This window comes from Notechis scutatus, chromosome 8, assembly GCF_049901735.1.
Source record: "Notechis scutatus isolate UNSWTSFEM ecotype Mainland chromosome 8, rNotScu1.2, whole genome shotgun sequence".
NCBI lineage: Eukaryota > Metazoa > Chordata > Lepidosauria > Squamata > Elapidae > Notechis > Notechis scutatus.
Window position 1 is genome coordinate 22,862,657 of NC_142016.1, and position 19,089 is coordinate 22,881,745.

At 46.9% G+C, this 19,089-nt stretch overlaps 1 protein-coding gene across 1 annotated transcript in view; it reads left to right on the plus strand.

The window, feature by feature from the left end:
* Positions 1 to 19,089, plus strand: part of MEGF8 (multiple EGF like domains 8) — a 65,186-nt gene that overhangs the window by 3,876 nt on the left and 42,221 nt on the right. Inside the window, exons 3-15 of the mRNA XM_087971125.1 lie at positions 339 to 502; positions 2,113 to 2,319; positions 3,960 to 4,140; positions 4,876 to 4,964; positions 5,735 to 5,948; positions 7,128 to 7,308; positions 8,603 to 8,748; positions 9,663 to 9,782; positions 10,795 to 10,961; positions 13,169 to 13,276; positions 14,527 to 14,674; positions 16,352 to 16,515; positions 17,303 to 17,494. Of these exons, the coding sequence (XP_087827251.1) occupies positions 339 to 502; positions 2,113 to 2,319; positions 3,960 to 4,140; positions 4,876 to 4,964; positions 5,735 to 5,948; positions 7,128 to 7,308; positions 8,603 to 8,748; positions 9,663 to 9,782; positions 10,795 to 10,961; positions 13,169 to 13,276; positions 14,527 to 14,674; positions 16,352 to 16,515; positions 17,303 to 17,494 (2,081 nt within the window). The remainder of the gene's footprint in view (positions 1 to 338; positions 503 to 2,112; positions 2,320 to 3,959; positions 4,141 to 4,875; positions 4,965 to 5,734; positions 5,949 to 7,127; positions 7,309 to 8,602; positions 8,749 to 9,662; positions 9,783 to 10,794; positions 10,962 to 13,168; positions 13,277 to 14,526; positions 14,675 to 16,351; positions 16,516 to 17,302; positions 17,495 to 19,089) is intronic.

The window sequence follows — 19,089 nt, forward strand, 5'->3', positions numbered from 1 at the left end:
AAGTGATAAATCATGATCATAATCATCGTATAAATACATTCATCATAAATCATAAAGATACCACACTTAGTGACAGGAATCAGCACAAATCGTACTAGGAGACTACTAAATAAAACAATATAAATTGTAAAGATATAAGCAACAAAGTTATAGTCATATAGTCATCCCCATGGTCATAACTCACCTTCTTTCAGGGCCGTTGTAACTTCAGAATGATCACTCAATGAACGGTTGTAAGTCAAGGACTCCCCGTAACTCGCTTTCTTAAGATTGACTGTGTTGCACACTGTTGATCCTGGGATCAGAGTTCTAAGCTTTCTTTTTCCTGTATGTTTCAGCTCCTAGCAGCAGCTACCGTATCCTCTTGACCTTCATGTTTATGGACACGGAATGCACGTATGACTACCTCTTCATTTATGACGGAGATTCTCCCAGCAGCCCTTTGCTGGCCAGCCTGAGTGGCAGCACTTTGCCCCCTACCATCGAGGCCACCTCGGGCAAGGTACGGTAGCCCAAATGGTGGGAGATGCTTTCTTTACGGTTCAGTCAATCGTTTCTTCCAACCTTGGAACTGAATGGCTCTGTTTTATCATTCATCATTATCATTATTTAATGACCCTATAATCCCTTGTGGGGTGGAGTCTGGGCAACCAAATGGAGTTAGCAGAATATTTACTGGCCAGATGCCCTTCCTGTCACCAATGTAGAGCTTTGTTCTATCCTCATTGTGCCCAGAGAGAGAAATATCAGCCTCTGCCTAGGATCGAACTCACAGCCTCAGGCTACTGCACCACTCTCTCTATTCTCCTATCATTGACACACTTAAATCAAGGTGAAGTCATTATGCAAATGACATCTCACTTTGCATGCATGCATTATGCAAATTGCATCATTTGCAAGGTGACATCACGACCTAGGGGAGGCCTCCTCCATAGAAGCTCGTCTCAGCCAGTCACAGGGAGTCCTCAACATACGACCACGGCCGAGTCCAGATTTTCCGTTACTAAGTGAGAGGGTGGTTAAGTGAATTTTGCCCCATTTTAAGACCTTTCTTGCTGCAGTGCCCACTTCACTGCAATATCCCCGCAATCACCTAATCCAAATTCAAATGCTTGCCAACTGACTCTTTATGACGGTTGCTGTGTCCCCAGGGCTCGCGTGATCCCCTTTTGTGACCTTCTGGCAAGCAAAGCCAACGGGGGAAACCTGATGGACTTAGCAGCGTTACTAACCTAACCCCCGCAGTGATTCGCTTAACAACGGTGGCAGGAAAGGTTGCAAAATGGGCCAGAGTTCCCTCAATGGTCTCGCTTAGCGACAGGGATTTGGGGCTCAATTGCAGCCGTACATCAAGGACTCCCTGCCCTGCAAAGCACTTGAAAAAGACACACATCGAAAGGAACACAGCTTGGATTGGAGAATCCAAGTTAGTCCATTGTTGTGATGACTCGGGGCATGGCACAAAAGCTACACAGTCAGTAGGAGTCCCTTTATTAGCTCCAAGTTTGCCCCTAATGTCCTGGTTACCTTCTGGGCTGGAGAAAAACTCCCAGGAACAGCCTTTGGCTTCAGAGAATCAAGTCCAAAACATGGTCAACACAAACTGTAACTATTAAGTCAAACAAGGCAAGATGAGGTAATTAGTCCGGGAGTGCAGGAGCAGGAATTCCAGACGTGAAGGAACGGCCATAATTCAACATGGTTGGGAGGATACCAGGAAGGCAGATAACCAAAGTCAACACAAGATAAACTCAAGTTTGTTCCCAGCAGACGCCGCACTCAGCTTGCACCTCTTTTAAACTCTCTTCCCAGCTGTGGCTAATGAAGGGAATCAGGGCCCTTTCCGTCCCCGTAAGCCATCCCTTCTCCGTTCCTCCCTGCATGCCCTAGGATGAAGATGGGGTGGGCCTGGGTCTTCCTCTGAACTCCCTCTCCCTTGTTCTATCTCTCCCCTGCTCTGCCCAGCCGGACTTTTCCCTTCCCCAGTTTCCTCCACAGCCAACGGAGTCACACTCCCATTCCCTGTCAACTGTTTTCCTCCCTCAGATTCAGACTCCGACAGGGGCATGTTGACACCAACTTGGGAGTACTTCCTTCCTTTCTACTTTACAGATGCTGTTACACCTCTTCAGTGACGCCAACTACAACCTGCTGGGCTTCAATGCGACTTACTCTGTCTCGCTGTGTCCCATGGGCTGCTCGGGTCATGGCATTTGCGATAACGATGGGCGTTGTGCCTGCTTCCAAGGCTGGGGTAGCAAGGACTGCTCGGTCCCTGACTGCAACACGTATTGCCAGAATCATGGCACCTGTAACCAGGTAAAGAGATGGTCCTTTTGTGCCTCGACGAGTCATTGATTTATCATAAGGGTGCATTCCCATCACGTTTCGACAACAACACAAGAGCTTAAAATATAAAATATGAGATGTAGAATTGTCAGAGTGCACAACGTGTGTTGACTGGGTACCTATATCTTGTGCTTACAATTATAACTAATACTTTTCTTGCCAATATAACAATAATCACATTTTCTTATAGCTATTATTTAATACATCTATTATTTTTAACAATCTTAACTTATTTGAAATGAAATGGAATTATTGTAAAATATATTTTTTAAAAAAATAAAAATAAAAATCAAGCTAGGATTTACTTTCAGGTTAGGTCGTATTTTTGGGGAAACAGGGTAGATAAAACCACTATTTAAATACAAATCTCTGTTTTATCTACCCTGTTTCCCCAAAAATACGACCTAACCTGAAAGTAAATCCTAGCTTGATTTTTATTTTTATTTTAAAAAAAATATATTTTACAATAATTCCATTTCATTTCAACCGTGTGTTGACTGGGTACCTATATCTTGTGCTTACAATTATAACTAATACTTTTCTTGCCAATATAACAATAATCACATTTTCTTATAGCTATTATTTAATACATCTATTATTTTTAACAATCTTAACTTATTGCTCTATATATTCATCTAGTCCATTTTATTGTTTTATTTTCCAACCATTGATAAAATAAATCCCATACCATATAATATTCAGTTTCTTCTTTTTCTTTGATTACCAATGTTAACATCTCTGCACATTCAAATATTTTCTCAATTACTTTTTCCTCTGTTGGGATCTTATCACTTTTCCAGTTCTGAACAAATACAGTTCTGTCTGCTATTAATGCACGTATAATTAAATATGTTTTTCTTTACTGTAACCTTTGGGTACCATTCCTAATAAAAATATTTCAGGTTTGATTTTTACACGTGTGCCTAATAAAATCCCTACCCTCAAAATAAGCCCTAATTAAGATCCCGCCCACTCCAGAATGGACAGGTAAAAATTAAGCTAGGGTGGAGATGGAGGGGTAGAGCCGCCCTACTACTTATCTTTGGACAGTTGTAGCCAGGCCTTGCGCATCCCGTCACCTGCCTTGCCAGCCCATTTCTTCTGCAGCCAGCAAGGCTGGCAAGGCTTTCCTGAAGGCCTCTGGAGCTGATAATGAAGCTCTGGATCGATCCAGAGCTCTGTTATTGCCTGCAGAGGCCTTCAGAAAAGCCTTGCCGGCTGCAGAAGAAGAAGTTCCTGAAGGCCTCTAACAGCGAAAAGGAGGCTGGGGACGATGTGCGCAAGTGAGGTTAGTCAGTGGATGACATCCCTTGAAAATAAGACCTGGTGCCTTTTTGGGTGGCAAAAAAAAATAAGACAAGGTCTTATTTTCGGGGAAACAGGGTACAAAGAATATATACATACACCTACTTTAGTCAGACCTCAAACAAACAGCAATTTACAGCATGGAAGCACAAGAGAGAGATATGCCTCAACAGGGCCTCTTCTTTACTACAGGGTCTTAAAGTGATATCAGCCCAATGGTCAGAATTTGAAAGAGAAGCTGCCCCGCCTTGTTTGCATTGTGATGGAAGAACGCCACTAGTAACGTTTCCTCCTTCCTCCTGTAGGTATCACAACATTGCCAGTGTGAACTGGGATTTGTGGGTCAGGCCTGTGATTTAGCCTTGAGTGACAACCAAGGGGCTGGAAAGTGGTACAACGTCAGCATCCGAGATTCCAGTTTCTGGCCCCGAACAGCAGCTGCTGGTGCTTTCCTACCTTCTACTGGGGGACTATACATTTTTGGAGGTGAGGAGCATCGCTTCTTATTGCTTTTTTTTCTGATTTCAGGTGATCGTCAGTTTACGACCGCAATAGATTCCCAAAAGTTTGTTTTTAAAGAAGACAGTTAAGTCAGTTTTGCTTGATTTTACAGGCTTCCTTTTGTCACAGGGGTTAACTGAATGACCGCAGCCATTAAGTTAGTCACATGGTTGTTAAGGGAATCTGGCTTCCCCATTGAGTTTGCTTGTCAGAAGGTCTCAAAAGATATTTAATGTCAACGGCCCAATGTTCTACTAACCCATTGTCCCACGGACTGCGCGATCAAAATCTCACCGGGGCGATTCATCATCGGACGAAAGTGATCTGTTTTGTGAGCGGTGGGAAGAAAGCTATTCTTTACTTGCCTTCTCTTCTCTTAAAAAAGCTGCTTGTTTGAGGCTATGAATACCTTATACATTTCTGAATAATCATTAAGTTATACTTATGCAGCGATAATTGAAACACAAAATCCCTGCAAAAGTGTTTAAAGGGGTTGTTTTTGAATCAACAAATTAGGATTTTTAAAAAATACATTATAACTCCTCTATTTCATTGCCACATTTCCACAATTCTTTACTGACCCTCAAGGAGCGTTACAGATTCATTTCTGAGATCAGCATACTTCATGCTTCTTTGATCTTGTCCTGACATAATCTGTTAGTTGTATGCTTCCCCTCCTATTCCTAAATCTCATGACTTTTCTGTTTTCTTCCCCTTTAGGCTTGGATCTAAATACTGCTTTGGGGGACCTTGTCTTCTATAACTTCACCACCAATACTTGGCATCAGAGGGTGCTTAGCCCTTCCCCAGTAAGTGCCTTATGATTTCCCCTCGTCTTGAAAAAAGAACTTTGAACATTATGGAAAGGAAGAAAAGGCCCAGGTTATGTCTGAGATACTTAGGCATTCACCCCAAAAATTGCGGGTGAATTTAAAAAACTTTGTGCCACCAAGATACCAGGTACCTGTGAGTTCTAGTCTCGCCTTAGGCATGAAAGCCAGTCTGGAGACTTTAGACTAATCACAAAAAGAGCATGAGTTCTAGTTCTGCCTTAGGTATGAAAGCCACTTGGGCCAATAGCCAAGAGCCTATGACTTCTAGTCCTGCCTTAAGCATGAAAAACTGGCTGGGTGAAATCATTGGGAGAAGGTGAATTCTAGTTTTGCCTTAGGCATGTGTGAATTCCAGTCGCGCCTTAGACACGAGAGCTGGCTGGGTGACTTTGGGCCAATCATCAGGAGACGGAGAGTTCTAGTTCTCGCCTTAGCTATGAAAACTAGCTGGGTGACTTTGGGCCAATCACCAGGAGACTGGGAGTTCTAGATCTCGCCTTAGCCATGAAAGCAGGCTGGGCCAGTCAACCAGGAGCCTGTGAATTCTAGTCCCGCCTTAGACGTGAAAATTAATTGGGTAATTTTCCTCATCACAACTCACAGGGTTATTGTTATGGGAAAAAATAAGAGGAGGGAGGTGTATAAAGTATGCTTGCTGCCTCAGTAACAATAATAAAGGTGGGTTTTTTTTAAAAAAAAAAGAATCTAAAAATAAACTGATCACCTTTTCATCTTTTTATTTCCAGACTGCTCGTCACTCCCACACAGCCGTGGCCTGGGAGGGCTCCCTCATTCTGTTTGGTGGAGAGCTGGCCACTGGGTCTCTGGCCAACGATGTCTGGATGTATCTCCCCCAGGAGGGCTACTGGCAGGAGCTGGTGCCCCTGAACACGACGATTCCTCCTGAGTTGGCCGGCCATGCATCTGCGGTGGTCGATGAATGGCTGTATGTATTTGGAGGTGAGTCGAAACCCCACCTGTGTAGTCCAGGTGTCCTTCTTCCGGGGGAAATGCCCCATCATAGCAATAGCACTTAGACTTATGTACCGCTTCACAGAGCTTTACAGCCCCCTCGAGAGAGACAGCATATTGCCCCCCCCCCACCCCCCCAACAAATTATGTCCTCATATTTACTGACCTTGGAAGGTTGGAAGGCTGAGTCAACCTTGAGCTGGTAAGGATCGAATTCCAGGCTGTGGCCAGAATTAGTCTGCAATATTGAATTGATGGATGGATGATAGATAGATTAGATAGATAGATAGATAGATAGATAGATAGATAGATAGATAGATAGATAGATAGATGGATGGATGGATGGATGGATGGATGGATGGATGGATGGATGGATGGATGGATGGATGGATAGATAGATAGATAGATAGATAGATAGATAGATAGATAGATAGATAGATGATAGATTTGTTTGATTGATAAATGATAGATTAGATTAATTGATAGATGATAGAATAGGTAGATAGATGATAAATAGATGGATGGATGATGGATGGATAGATGGATGGATGAGATGATAGGTGATAGATTAGATAGATGGATGATAATTAGATGGATGGATGGATAGATAGATAGATAGATAGATGATGGATGATAGATTTGTTTGATTGATAGATGATAGATTAGATTAATTGATAGATGATAGAATAGGTAGATAGATGATAAATAGATGGATGGATGATGGATGGATAGATGGATGGATGAGATGATAGGTGATAGATTAGATAGATGGATGATAATTAGATTGATTGATGGATGGATGGATGGATGGATGGATGGATGGATAGATAGATATTGATGGATGATGGGTGGATGGATGGATAGATGGATGAGTGATAGGTGATAGATAAATTAGATAGATGGACAGATAGACAGACAGACAGACTAGACAGATATACATGGAGAAAGAGACAGAAAGAAATAGAAAGAGAGAGAGAGAGAGAGATAGCAAGAGCACTTAGACTTATATACTGCTTCATAGTGTTTTGCAGCCCTCTCTAAGGTGTTTACAGAGTCAGCCTATTGCACCCCAACAAACTGGATCCTCATTTGACCAACCTTGGAAGGGTGGAGGGCTGAGTCAACCTTGGAGGATTGAGCCTCACGCCTCCTAATCCACTCCTGCAGGACGCACCGGGGTGGATGTCTTCTCCTCCCACATGTACCGCTTCCACCTGAAACGGTGGACCTGGGAGCTGGTGATTCCTTCAGGAGGGAAAGCGCCTGCAGCAGCTGGTCACTCCATGGTCTTCCACCCTGCTTCCCGTACTCTCTTGGTTTATGGTGGGCACCGGCCCTCCACTGCTCGGTAGGTGGGCAATTGTGTGTGTGTGGGGGGGAAACCCTCCCACTGTATCTTTTATAGTGGTATCTCGGTACTTGTCTGCGATTCGTTCCAGTAGGTGGGACGAGTACTCAAAACAAGTACTGAGCAAACGCTGTGACATACTACGCAACCCTTTATTTCGGCCTTAAGGAGTAGCAAGTCACAATGCCGGCAAGGACTACCTTGCATGTCGACCACTGGGAGAAAGATCAATCAATCAGAATAGAGCTGGAAGGGACCTTGGAGGTCTTCTAGTCCGACCCCCTGCTCAAGCAAGAGACCCTATACAATTGGAGACAAGTGGCTTGTCCAGTTTCTTCTTAAAAATCTCCAGTTTTAAAGCACCCACAATTTCCGGTGGCAAGCTGTTCCACTGGTTAATTGTTCTCCCTGTTAGAAAGTTTCTCATTAATTCCAGGTTGCTTCTCCCCTTGATTAGTTTCCATCCACTGTTGTTTATTTTTCTTGCCTTCTGGTGCTTTGGAAAATAGGTTGACCCCCCCCTCTTCTTTGTGGCGGCCCCTCAAGTACTGAAATACTGCTATCATGTCACCCCTAGTCCTTCTTTTCTCTAGACCAACCGGTAGGCCGCAGCAAAATTTTGGTGGTCCGCAGAGAAATGCCCCCCCCCCTTCCCGGAAGCAATTAATCCGGGCCGCACGGGAAAACAATGCTGCTCCGCCCACATGGCCCGCCCACCTGCTGGCCCCCACCCTTCCGCCGAGCGCAAACCTTGAGACTTGAGTAGAGAGTCATGTGAGCTGGAACTGGAAGCGAGATCAACGGCGGGGGAGGGAAATCCGCCCCGGGGCGGCTTGCTGATGTCCGCGGGAAAGTTGGTCCCATATGCCAGAGCTACAATAGTCACAGGAGTGGCCCTTTGGTCACCCCGGAGCAGCTGCTCCATCGGGATGACTACAGCTCTGAAATATGGGACGGCCCGTGGTGGCTAGAATGAGATAACGTTGCTGTTGTGTGTGTGTGGGGTGTGTGTGTGTGTGGAATGTGGCGCAAGTGGGCTGAAGCATCGGTGGCTGGAAGAAGCAGAACTCACATTTGCACCTCCCTTCATTGCGGTATATTTGCGGCAGCTGGTGGCGCCAAGGGTAACACGGTGTTAGGAAATGAGTCGTGGGAGAAGATTTTTTTGCTTCAAAACGCATCGAGTACCGAATTGGATGCGTTTTGGAACCATCGAATCCCGAGGTAGGATTGTAATAGGACCTAGGAGTGATTGCAAAAAGAAGGACCACGTCGACTTCTCCCATCCCTGCAGGTTCAGCGTGCGAGTGAACACCACGGACCTCTTCCATGTGGACCTGCGTTACTGGAGCACGTTGAGGGCCAAAGATTCACACCGGGGCCCTCGGGAAAGGGCCTTCCACTCCGCCACCGTCATCGGCAACTACATGGTGGTATATGGTGAGTGTGCAGCAACGCTACTCAAACGTTACGGATAACTGGGGAAGTGAGAATTCTTGAAATGGTTACTACTGGTAAAGCTAGTCCTCGATTTGCTTCCTGAAAACAGTGACCTCTGACCGTTTTTCCACACTTAAGACTGTTGCGACATCCCCACCATTACGTGATCAAAACTCCAGACGCTCGGCAACTGACTCATATTTACGACGGCCACAGTGTCCCTGGGGTTGTGTGATCCCCCTGACGAGCAAAGTCAACGGGGAAGCCAGATTCACTTAACAACTGCAGTGATTCACTTAACAAACGTGGCAAGAAAAGTCGTAAAATGAAGCATAACTCAGTTGGCAAATTTTTCACTTAGCCCCATGAATTTTGCTCCCAATTGTGATCAGATGTTGAGGACTGTCTGTAACATGGTTAATGTATATAAATAGCAACTCTTTATTTTTAATATATATTTTTTGTAGAGGCCTCGGGCCAGTCACTTTCTCTCAGGCCAATTCACCTCACAGGGTTGTTTTTTGAGGGGAAAATAAGAGGAAGAAAGAATATCACACATGTTTGCTGCCCCGAGTTACAGTTTTTATAAAAAAAACACATGAATAAAGATAGGCTAAAAATAAACCTGGTGAACTTTTCTCAAGGGAGAAAAACAAGAATTAGTATTTTAGAAACCATCCCCGTTTGTTCTTCCTTTGCTTCCATCTAGGATGCATTTTCGGCATGAATAGTGGCAAGAAGGGCGGTAGAATAGACAAAATAGTCTCAAGCAACAGAAATTTGGCCTTAATTGTCGTAAGCCGAGGACTACCTGAACGAAGAAGAATTTAAAATGTGAAAGATGTTTTGGGGTTCCACTTTCCTTCCCCTTTTCCTATCCTCCTCCTGCTTCCTCTGCTTTGCCTCTCTTCCAGGGGGCAACGTTCACATCCATTACCATGAAGAGAAATGTTACGAGGACGAAATCTTTTTCTATCACTTGGGCTGCCACCAGTGGGTCTCTAGTCATGAGCTGGCACCTCTCATCACTCAAGGTAATAGTGGGGAGCGGGGGATCCTGGTCCCCCAAAGTGTTTTGTGTCAAAACATGGAGCAATCCATGTTTCAAAAGCGTTTCTGAAATCTATTTATCGAATCAACAAATACATAGAGCCGTCCAGAGTTTTTTGCTCAGGTGGGTGGTTGCAGATGTAAAATTAAACAAACTTCCTGTGATGACCCGGAGCCTGGCACAAAGGCAACACAGTCAGATAATCAATAAGAGTCCCTTTTATTAGCTCCAACTTTGCCCCCAATGTCCTGGTTACCTTTTGAGCTGGAGAAAAACTCTCCCACGAACAGCCTTTGGCTGCAGAGAATCAAGTCCAAAACATGGTCAACACAAACTGTAACTATAAAACCAATCAAGCCAAACTGAGGTAATTAGTTTGGCAGGGCAGGAACAAGAATTCCAGGCGTGAAGATACAGCAAAACTCACACGGTTGGGAAGATGCCAGGAACACAGATAAGCAAAAAGACAACACGGGATAAAGTCACATTTGCTCCCAGCAGCTGCCACAGCATTCAGTTCTTTTAAACTTTCATTCCCAGGTGTGGCTAATGAAGGGAATCGGGACCCTTTCCTCCCCCGTAAGCTCTCTTGCTCTCTTCTCCCTTCCTCCCTGCGTGCCCTAGGATGAAGATGGGGTGGGCCCGGGTCTTCCTCTGGACTACCTCTCCCTTGTTTTACCTCTCCCTTATTCTACCTTTCTCCTGCTCTGCCCAGCCGGACTTTGCCCTTCTCCAGTTTCCTCCACATCCAACGGAGCCACACTCCCTGTCAACTGTGTGTCTTCCTCCTCGGATTCAGACTCTAACAGGGGCATGACCCTTCCAATGCTCAGTTTATTTCCATTAATTCTTTTTTTTTTTTTTTGAAGAAAACAAAAAAAAAACACCTTGATTTCACTGTCTGTAAATACGAGGAAAGCACTCATTGTACACTTTCTTGGAAAACTCACGTAGCAGAAGTACAGACCAATTTGTTGTATTCGTCTCTCCCTCAGAGCACGAATCCAAGGCTTTGGCCCAGGCGCGTGGCCGGTATTCCCACGTGGCCACCGTGATGAATGGAAATGTGCTCCTTGTGGCGGGAGGCTATAGCGGGGTGCCACGGGGTGACCTGCTGGCTTATAAAGTGCCCACGTTCGTCTTTCAGGTGCCGTCTCAGATGGTAAGTGACTCTTCCATCTTTGGGGTTCTGGTTTCGGGGGTAGTTGGGTCTAGTTAAGGCACCAGGCTACAAAATGGGAGACTGTTAATTTCAGTCGCGCCTTAGACACGAGAGCTGGCTGGGTGACTTTGGGCCAATCATCATGAGACTGGGAGTTCTAGTTCTCGCCTTAGCCATGAAAGCCAGCTGGGTGACTTTGGGCCAATCATCAGGAGACTGGGAGTTCTAGTTCTCGCCTTAGCCATGAAAGCCAGCTGGGTGACTTTGGGCCAATCATCAGGAGACTGGGAGTTCTAGTTCTCGCCTGAGCCATGAAAGCCAGCTGGGTGACTTTGGGCCAATCATCAGGAGACTGGGAGTTCTAGTTCTCGCCTTAGGCATGAAAGCCAGCTGGGTGACTTTGGACCAATCATCATGAGACTGGGAGTTCTAGTTCTCGCCTGAGCCATGAAAGCCAGCTGGATGACTTTGGGCCAATCATCAGGAGACTGGGAGTTCTCGTTCTCGCCTTAGCCATGAAAGCCAGCTGGGTGACTTTGGACCAATCATCAGGAGACTGGGAGTTCTAGTTCTCGCCTTAGCCATGAAAGCCAGCTGGGTGACTTTGGACCAATCATCAAGAGACTGGGAGTTCTAGTTCTCGCCTTAGCCATGAAAGCCAGCTGGGTGACTTTGGGCCAATCATCAGGAGACTGGGAGTTCTAGTTCTCGCCTTAGCCATGAAAGCCAGCTGGGTGACTTTGGACCAATCATCAGGAGACTGGGAGTTCTAGTTCTCGCCTTAGCCATGAAAGCCAGCTGGGTGACTTTGGGCCAATCATCAGGAGACTGGGAGTTCTAGTTCTCGCCTTAGCCATGAAAGCCAGCTGGGTGACTTTGGGTCAATCATAAGGAGACTGGGAGTTCTAGTTCTCGCCTTAGCCATGAAAGCCAGCTGGGTGACTTTGGGCCAATCATCAAGAGACTGGGAGTTCTAGTTCTCGCCTGAGCCATGAAAGCCAGCTGGATGACTTTGGGCCAATCATCAGGAGACTGGGAGTTCTAGTTCTCGCCTTAGCCATGAAAGCCAGCTGGGTGACTTTGGGCCAATCATCAGGAGACTGGGAGTTCTAGTTCTCGCCTTAGCCATGAAAGCCAGCTGGGTGACTTTGGGCCAATCATCAGGAGACTGGGAGTTCTAGTTCTCGCCTGAGCCATGAAAGCCAGCTGGGTGACTTTGGGCCAATCATCAGGAGACTGGGAGTTCTAGTTCTCGCCTTAGCCATGAAAGCCAGCTGGGTGACTTTGGGCCAATCATCATGAGACTGGGAGTTCTAGTTCTCGCCTTAGCCATGAAAGCCAGCTGGGTGACTTTGGACCAATCATCAAGAGACTGGGAGTTCTAGTTCTCGCCTTAGCCATGAAAGCCAGCTGGGTGACTTTGGGCCAATCATCAGGAGACTGGGAGTTCTAGTTCTCGCCTTAGCCATGAAAGCCAGCTGGGTGACTTTGGGCCAATCATCAGGAGACTGGGAGTTCTAGTTCTCGCCTTAGCCATGAAAGCCAGCTGGGTGACTTTGGGCCAATCATCATGAGACTGGGAGTTCTAGTTCTCGCCTTAGCCATGAAAGCCAGCTGGGTGACTTTGGACCAATCATCAGGAGACTGGGAGTTCTAGTTCTCGCCTTAGCCATGAAAGCCAGCTGGGTGACTTTGGGCCAATCATCAGGAGACTGGGAGTTCTAGTTCTCGCCTTAGCCATGAAAGCCAGCTGGGTGACTTTGGGCCAATCATCAGGAGACTGGGAGTTCTAGTTCTCGTCTTAGCCATGAAAGCCAGCTGGGTGACTTTGGGCCAATCATCATGAGACTGGGAGTTCTAGTTCTCGCCTTAGCCATGAAAGCCAGCTGGGTGACTTTGGACCAATCATCAAGAGACTGGGAGTTCTAGTTCTCGCCTTAGCCATGAAAGCCAGCTGGGTGACTTTGGGCCAATCATCAGGAGACTGGGAGTTCTAGTTCTCGCCTTAGCCATGAAAGCCAGCTGGGTGACTTTGGGCCAATCATCATGAGACTGGGAGTTCTAGTTCTCGCCTTAGCCATGAAAGCCAGCTGGGTGACTTTGGGCCAGTCATCAGGAGACTGGGAGTTCTAGTTAGATGTCCTAGACGTCCGGGCTGCCTAAATTAATACGAGATGTCACTGACCAGTTGTTCTTCTCTCCCCCAGTACCACCTGGATTACTGCTCTATTTACACAGAGAAAAGCATGTGTGCCAAGGACCCAGAATGTGCTTGGTGCTCCCGAGGTTGCCAGAGCACTCAGCCCCGCAATCTTGTGAGTAGCCTGGAAATGCGCAAGACGCAAATTGCGGCGAATGTCGTAGACGTGGTGTGCACTTAGCTGCTGTTTCCGGAGGGCAGGGAGCTCTCGACTTAAATGACCAGAATTGGGGCCAGATCTCCCCCCCATTTGCTACCCATGTCAGCTGTTAACATTTCTACAACTTTTTTGGTTGTTAAGCAAATCACTGCAGTTGTTAAGTGAATCGTGTGGTCGTTAAGTGAATCTGGCTCCCCTCCCCCTTGACTTTGCCTATCATAAGCTGGTTGGGAAAGTCGCCAACGACCATCACTAGATCCAGGGCTATTATAACTGTCGGAAATATATGCCAGTTGCCAAGGGCCCGAATTTTGATCATGTGATTTTTAGAGACAGTCATAAGTATGAGGACTTGCCGTAAGTCCTGTTTGTTTCTGTGCCGTTGTAACTTCGAATGGTCGCTAAGCGAATTATTGTAAATGGAGGACTACCTGTATAGAAACCAAGTGGATGGATGGATGGATGGATGGATGGGAAGGGAAGATGGGAGATATGGAGAGATGGAAGAAGGGAAAGGAAGGAAGGAGAAAGGAGAAAGTGGGAACAGAAGAAGGGAAAGATGGAGAGATGGCAGAAGGGGAAGGAAGGAAAGATGCAAGGAAGGAGAAGTTGGGAAGGGAAGAAGGGAGAGATAAAGGAAGGGAAAGGAAGGAAGGAGAAAGGAGAAAGTGGGAACAGAAGAATGGAGAGATAGAGAGATGGCAGAAGGGGAAGGAAGGGAAAGTTGGGAAGGGAAGAAGGAAGGAAGGAAGTGGGGAGGGAAGAAGGAAGAGATGGCAGAAAGGGAAGGAAGCAAAGGAAGGAAGGGAAGGAGAAGGTGGGAAGGGAGAGATGGAAGAAGGGAAAGGAAGGAAGGAGAAAGGAGAAAGTGGGAACAGAAGAAGGGAGAGATGGAGAGATGGCAGAAGGGGAAGGAAGGAAAGATGCAAGGAAGGAGAAATTGGGAAGGGAAGAAAGGAGAGATGGAGAGATAGCAGAAGGGGAAGGATGGAAGGAAGGGAGGGTGGATGGATGGATGAAGGTCAGATCAGTGAACGAAGGTCAAGATCAAGATCAAGGATTATCTGCCTTTATCCCAAGGCCAGGCCTGTACAGTCTTCGTGGTTAGGCCGAAAGGCATATAATTTCTGATACTTCATCCACCACATTTAGCTGCTTGCTTTCCTGACTGATGTTCTTTCTCCCGACCCTCTTCCTTCTTTTAGTGCCCCAACAGTGGCTGTCTGGGCCTGGCCCGCCTCTTAGTCGACTGCCAATCCTGCCTCGCCTTTGGGGACACCAACAGTTCTCTGCCCCGAGCTTCAGGTCCCTTCGGCTGGTGTGTGCAAAATGAGACTTGCATGCCCACCTCAGGTAACTGGACAGCTCTGCTCGCCACTGCAAGCCCCCCTCTTAAGGACGGGGTTTTATGGTAGCCTGTCCGTGCTTTGCTGTAGGCTTGGAGAACATCAAGATGCGAAGCCAGAATCCTAATGGCATCCTATAAAAAGCCGTGTTTCTCAACCTTTTAAGAGACGTGGACTTCAACTCCCAGAATCCTCCAGCCAGCCTGCTAATGAACTTTAAGACGGATGAACTTCAACTCCCAGAAGTCTCTAGCCAATATGGCTGGCTGGGGAATTCTGGGAGCTGAAGTCCACGTCTCTTAAAGGTTGAGAAACACATCTTAAAGTTGCCATGATTAAGAAACGCTCCTATTAAATGCTCAATGTTGATTACTTATGGCAGGGGGGCATCAAACTCAAATTTCATTGAGGGCCACATCGGGGCTGTGGATGACCTGGGGAGGGCGTGGCCAGCTGGGTGGGTGTGGCCAGCTTGATGCCACTAGGTGGGTGTGGCTGACTGGAGGGGCATGGCCAGCTTGATGCCACACCCCAAACTGCTGGTGTGTTTCCTCTTCACGTTGGGTAGACCGGGCCAAAGTCATGCGAGCTGGCCCTTTACATGTTCCAAATCCAGCCACATCGTGGGCCACATCCGGCTTGTGGGCCTTGTGTTTGACACCTGGCTTTACAGCATCCAGTGACCTTTCCACTGAACACCCCCCCCCCTTCCCTTCCCTGAAGTATTAACAATTAACAAATATTTTGGTTGATCTCCCTAGAGAAAATTATACTTTCACAATAAAGTACAATTTTCTCTAGGGAGATCAACCAAAATATTTCCTCTTGCTAAAGGAAAATGTGATTTCCACACATATCAATGCGGCCTTGAGGTGTTTCCAAACACTTAACCTCCTTGACTTTGTGACCACAAGTTGTGCTCCAAAATTTCCATTGCTAAGCAAGACAGTGGTTAATAGAATAGAATGGAATGGATTGGAATAGAACAGAACAAGACAGAACAGAACAGAACAGAATAGAATAGAATAGGAATATAGAAAATAATAAGAATTAGAATAAGAATAGAATAGAATAGAAAATAGGAAAGAATAAGAATAGAATAGAGTATTGGAATGAAGAATAGAAAATAGAATAGAATAGAATATAGAATGGAGTGGAATGGAATAGAAAATAGAAAATAGAAGAGAAGAGAAGAGAAGAGAAGAGAATTCTTTTATTGGCCAAGTGTGATTGGGCACACAAGGAATTTGTCTTGGTGTCTATGCTCCCACTACATAAAAAGAAAAAATACATTCATCAAGAATCATGACTTAATAATAGTCTTAGGGTACAATAAGCAATCAAAACATACTAGGAAACAGTCAATATAAATCAAAAGGATACAAGCGACAAAGGTACAGTCATACAGTCACCAGTGGGAGGGGATGGGCGACAAGGAGTGATGAGAATGTTAATAGTAATAGTAATGCAGACCTAGTAAATAGTTGGACAGTGTTGAGGGAATTATTTGTTTAGCAGAATGACGGCATTCGGGGAAAAAACTGTCCTTGTGTCTAGTTGTTCTGGTGTGCGGTGCCCTTTCCCAGGCTCAAAATGTGGCAGCGTGGGAGCATCTGGTCTCAACATGGCTTTCAAAGCTGACAGCCTCTGTGTTTTCCTAACCGGATTCCTTTTCCTTCCCCAGAACAGGGCAGGTGCCAAGTGGGGAAGATTTCGGGAACGTATGGCTGGTGGGGGCCGCAGTCTTTCTTTATCACCTCCTTGGCCCAATGTCAGCGCGAAGATTTCTTGCCCGGCCTTCATCTGATTACCTACCAGCAGCCACGCAACGACTCCCAGCCGGACAAGGTAAAGACCTGGACATGACTCCAATGTATTCCTTGGACTGGGGTGATACGTAATATCTGTGTCTTTATTTAATAACCATCGAATAAATTACAGTAAAAAAAAGAACCCTCCACCCAGAGCTTCCAAAGTAGACAGTATAAGGCTTTTGGTCAAACCCTTTATTTATGTAGGCTCAATTGTGGTCGTAAGTCGAGGATTACCTGTACTCTATTAGGGAGGAGCTGTCTTCGCCCTCTTTCTCTCACACACACTATCCTCTCCTCACCGAGTTGCCTTTTAACTGAGCCGCGGTGGCTCAGTGGTTAGAGTGCAGTACCGCAGGCTACTTCTGTTGACTGCCGGCTGCCTGCAATTTGGCAGTTCGAATCTCACCAGGTTCCAGGTTGACTCAGCCTTCCATCCTTCCGAGGTGGGTCAAAGGAGGACTTCAATTGTTGGGGGCAAGAGGCTGACTCTGTAAACCGCTTAGAGAGGGCTGTAAAGCACTGTGAAGTGGTATATAAGTCTTCTATTGCTTGGGAAGGAAGGAAGGAAGGAAGGAAGGAAGGAAGCCATGGTGGCACAGTGGTTAGAATGCACAATTTCAGACTAACTCTGCCCACTGCCAGGAGTTTGATCCTGACCTGCTCCAGGTTGACTCAGCCTTCCATCCTTCCGAGGTGGGTCAAATGAGGACCCAGATTGTTGGGGGCAATAGGTTGACTCTGTAAACCGCTTAGAGAGGGCTGGAAAGCATTGTGAAGCGGTATATAAGTCTATAAGTGCTGTGGCGATTGCTTTACCACAGGTCTCCATCGTCCGAAGCACCACGATCACCCTGAATCCCAGCACAGAGATGGATGTCTCACTGGTCTACAAGGGATTCATTCACCCCCTGGTGAGCAGCTCTGGGCCCGCCGAAGACATCTCCATCTGGGCACGCATCCAGCGCCTGTTCGTGGTCGCTAAATTAGCCCGAGCCCCTGGCGCCTTGGAGCTGGTAAGGTCATACCTTCTTGCTTCCATTGTTGGAAGCGAGTTTTTCTCCTTAAACTTGGAAATGTGTAGCAGTGGAATTACGGAAAAGAGCGGCTCTGCGTGCCAAACCTCAGTGCCAAAGAGTCAGACTCCGCAGCCGGAGGCCTGCTCTGGTTCGGAAGAGAATCAGATCTTGTGCTTGTGATCCTCACGGATCCAGTCAGTTGCCGGCTGAATTAGATTAGATTTGCAATCTGTTTTTTTATCCTGTCTTTATTACTTTCTAAGTAACTCAAGATGGTGAACATTTGTAATACTGGTTCCTCCTCCTCTTTTGTACCTACAACAATCCTGCGAGGTGGGTTGCCTGAGAAGAGGGGAAGTGGCCCAAAGTCATCCAGCTGGCTTTCATGTTTAAGTCGGGACTAGAACTCACCGTCTCCCGGTGATTGGCTGAAAGTCACCCAGCCGGCTTTCATGCCTAAGGCAGGACTAGAACTCCCAGTCTCCTGGTGATTGGCCAAAAGTCACCCAGCCAGCTTTCAGGACTAGAACTCCCAGTCTCTTGGGGATTGGGCAAAAGTCACCCAGCTGACTTTCAGGCTAAGGCGGCACTAGAATTCCCAGTCTCCTGGCTTTCATGCCTAAGGCAGGACTAGAACTCCCAGTCTCCTGGTGATTGGCCAAAAGTCACCCAGCCGGCTTTCATGCCTAAGGCAGGACTAGAACTCACCATCTCCTGGTGATTGGCCGAAAGTCACCCAGCCGGCTTTCATGCCTAAGGCAGGACTAGAACTCACCATCTCCTGGTGATTGGCCGAAAGTCACCCAGCCGGCTTTCATGCCTAAGGCAGGACTAGAACTCACCATCTCCTGGTGATTGGCCGAAAGTCACCCAGCCGGCTTTCATGCCTAAGGCAGGACTAGAACTCACCATCTCCTGGTGATTGGCTGAAAGTCACCCAGCCGGCTTTCATGCCTAAGGCAGGACTAGAACTCCCAGTCTCTTGGGGATTGGCCAAAAGTCACCCAGCTGACTTTCAGGCTAAGGTGGCACTAGAACTACCAGTCTCTTGGCTTTCATGCCTAAGGCAGGACTAGAACTCCCAGTCTCCTGGTGATTGGCCAAAAGTCACCCAGCCAGCTTTCAGGACTAGAACTCCCAGTCTCTTGGGGATTGGGCAAAAGTCACCCAGCTGACTTTCAGGCTAAGGCGGCACTAGAATTCCCAGTCTCCTGGCTTTCATGCCTAAGGCAGGACTAGAACTCACCATCTCCTGGTGATTGGCCGAAAGTCACCCAGCCGGCTTTCATGCCTAAGGCAGGACTAGAACTCACCATCTCCTGGTGATTGGCTGAAAGTCACCCAGCCGGCTTTCATGCCTGGCAAGACTAGAACTCCCTGTCTCCTAGTGATTGGCCCAAAGTCACCCAGCCGGCTTTCATGCCTAAGGCAGGACTAGAACTCCCAGTCTCTTGGGGATTGGGCAAAAGTCACCCAGCTGACTTTCAGGCTAAGGCGGCACTAGAACTCCCAGTCTCCTGGCTTTCATGCCTAAGGCAGGACTAGAACTCCCAGTCTCCTGGTGATTGGCCAAAAGTCACCCAGCCGGCTTT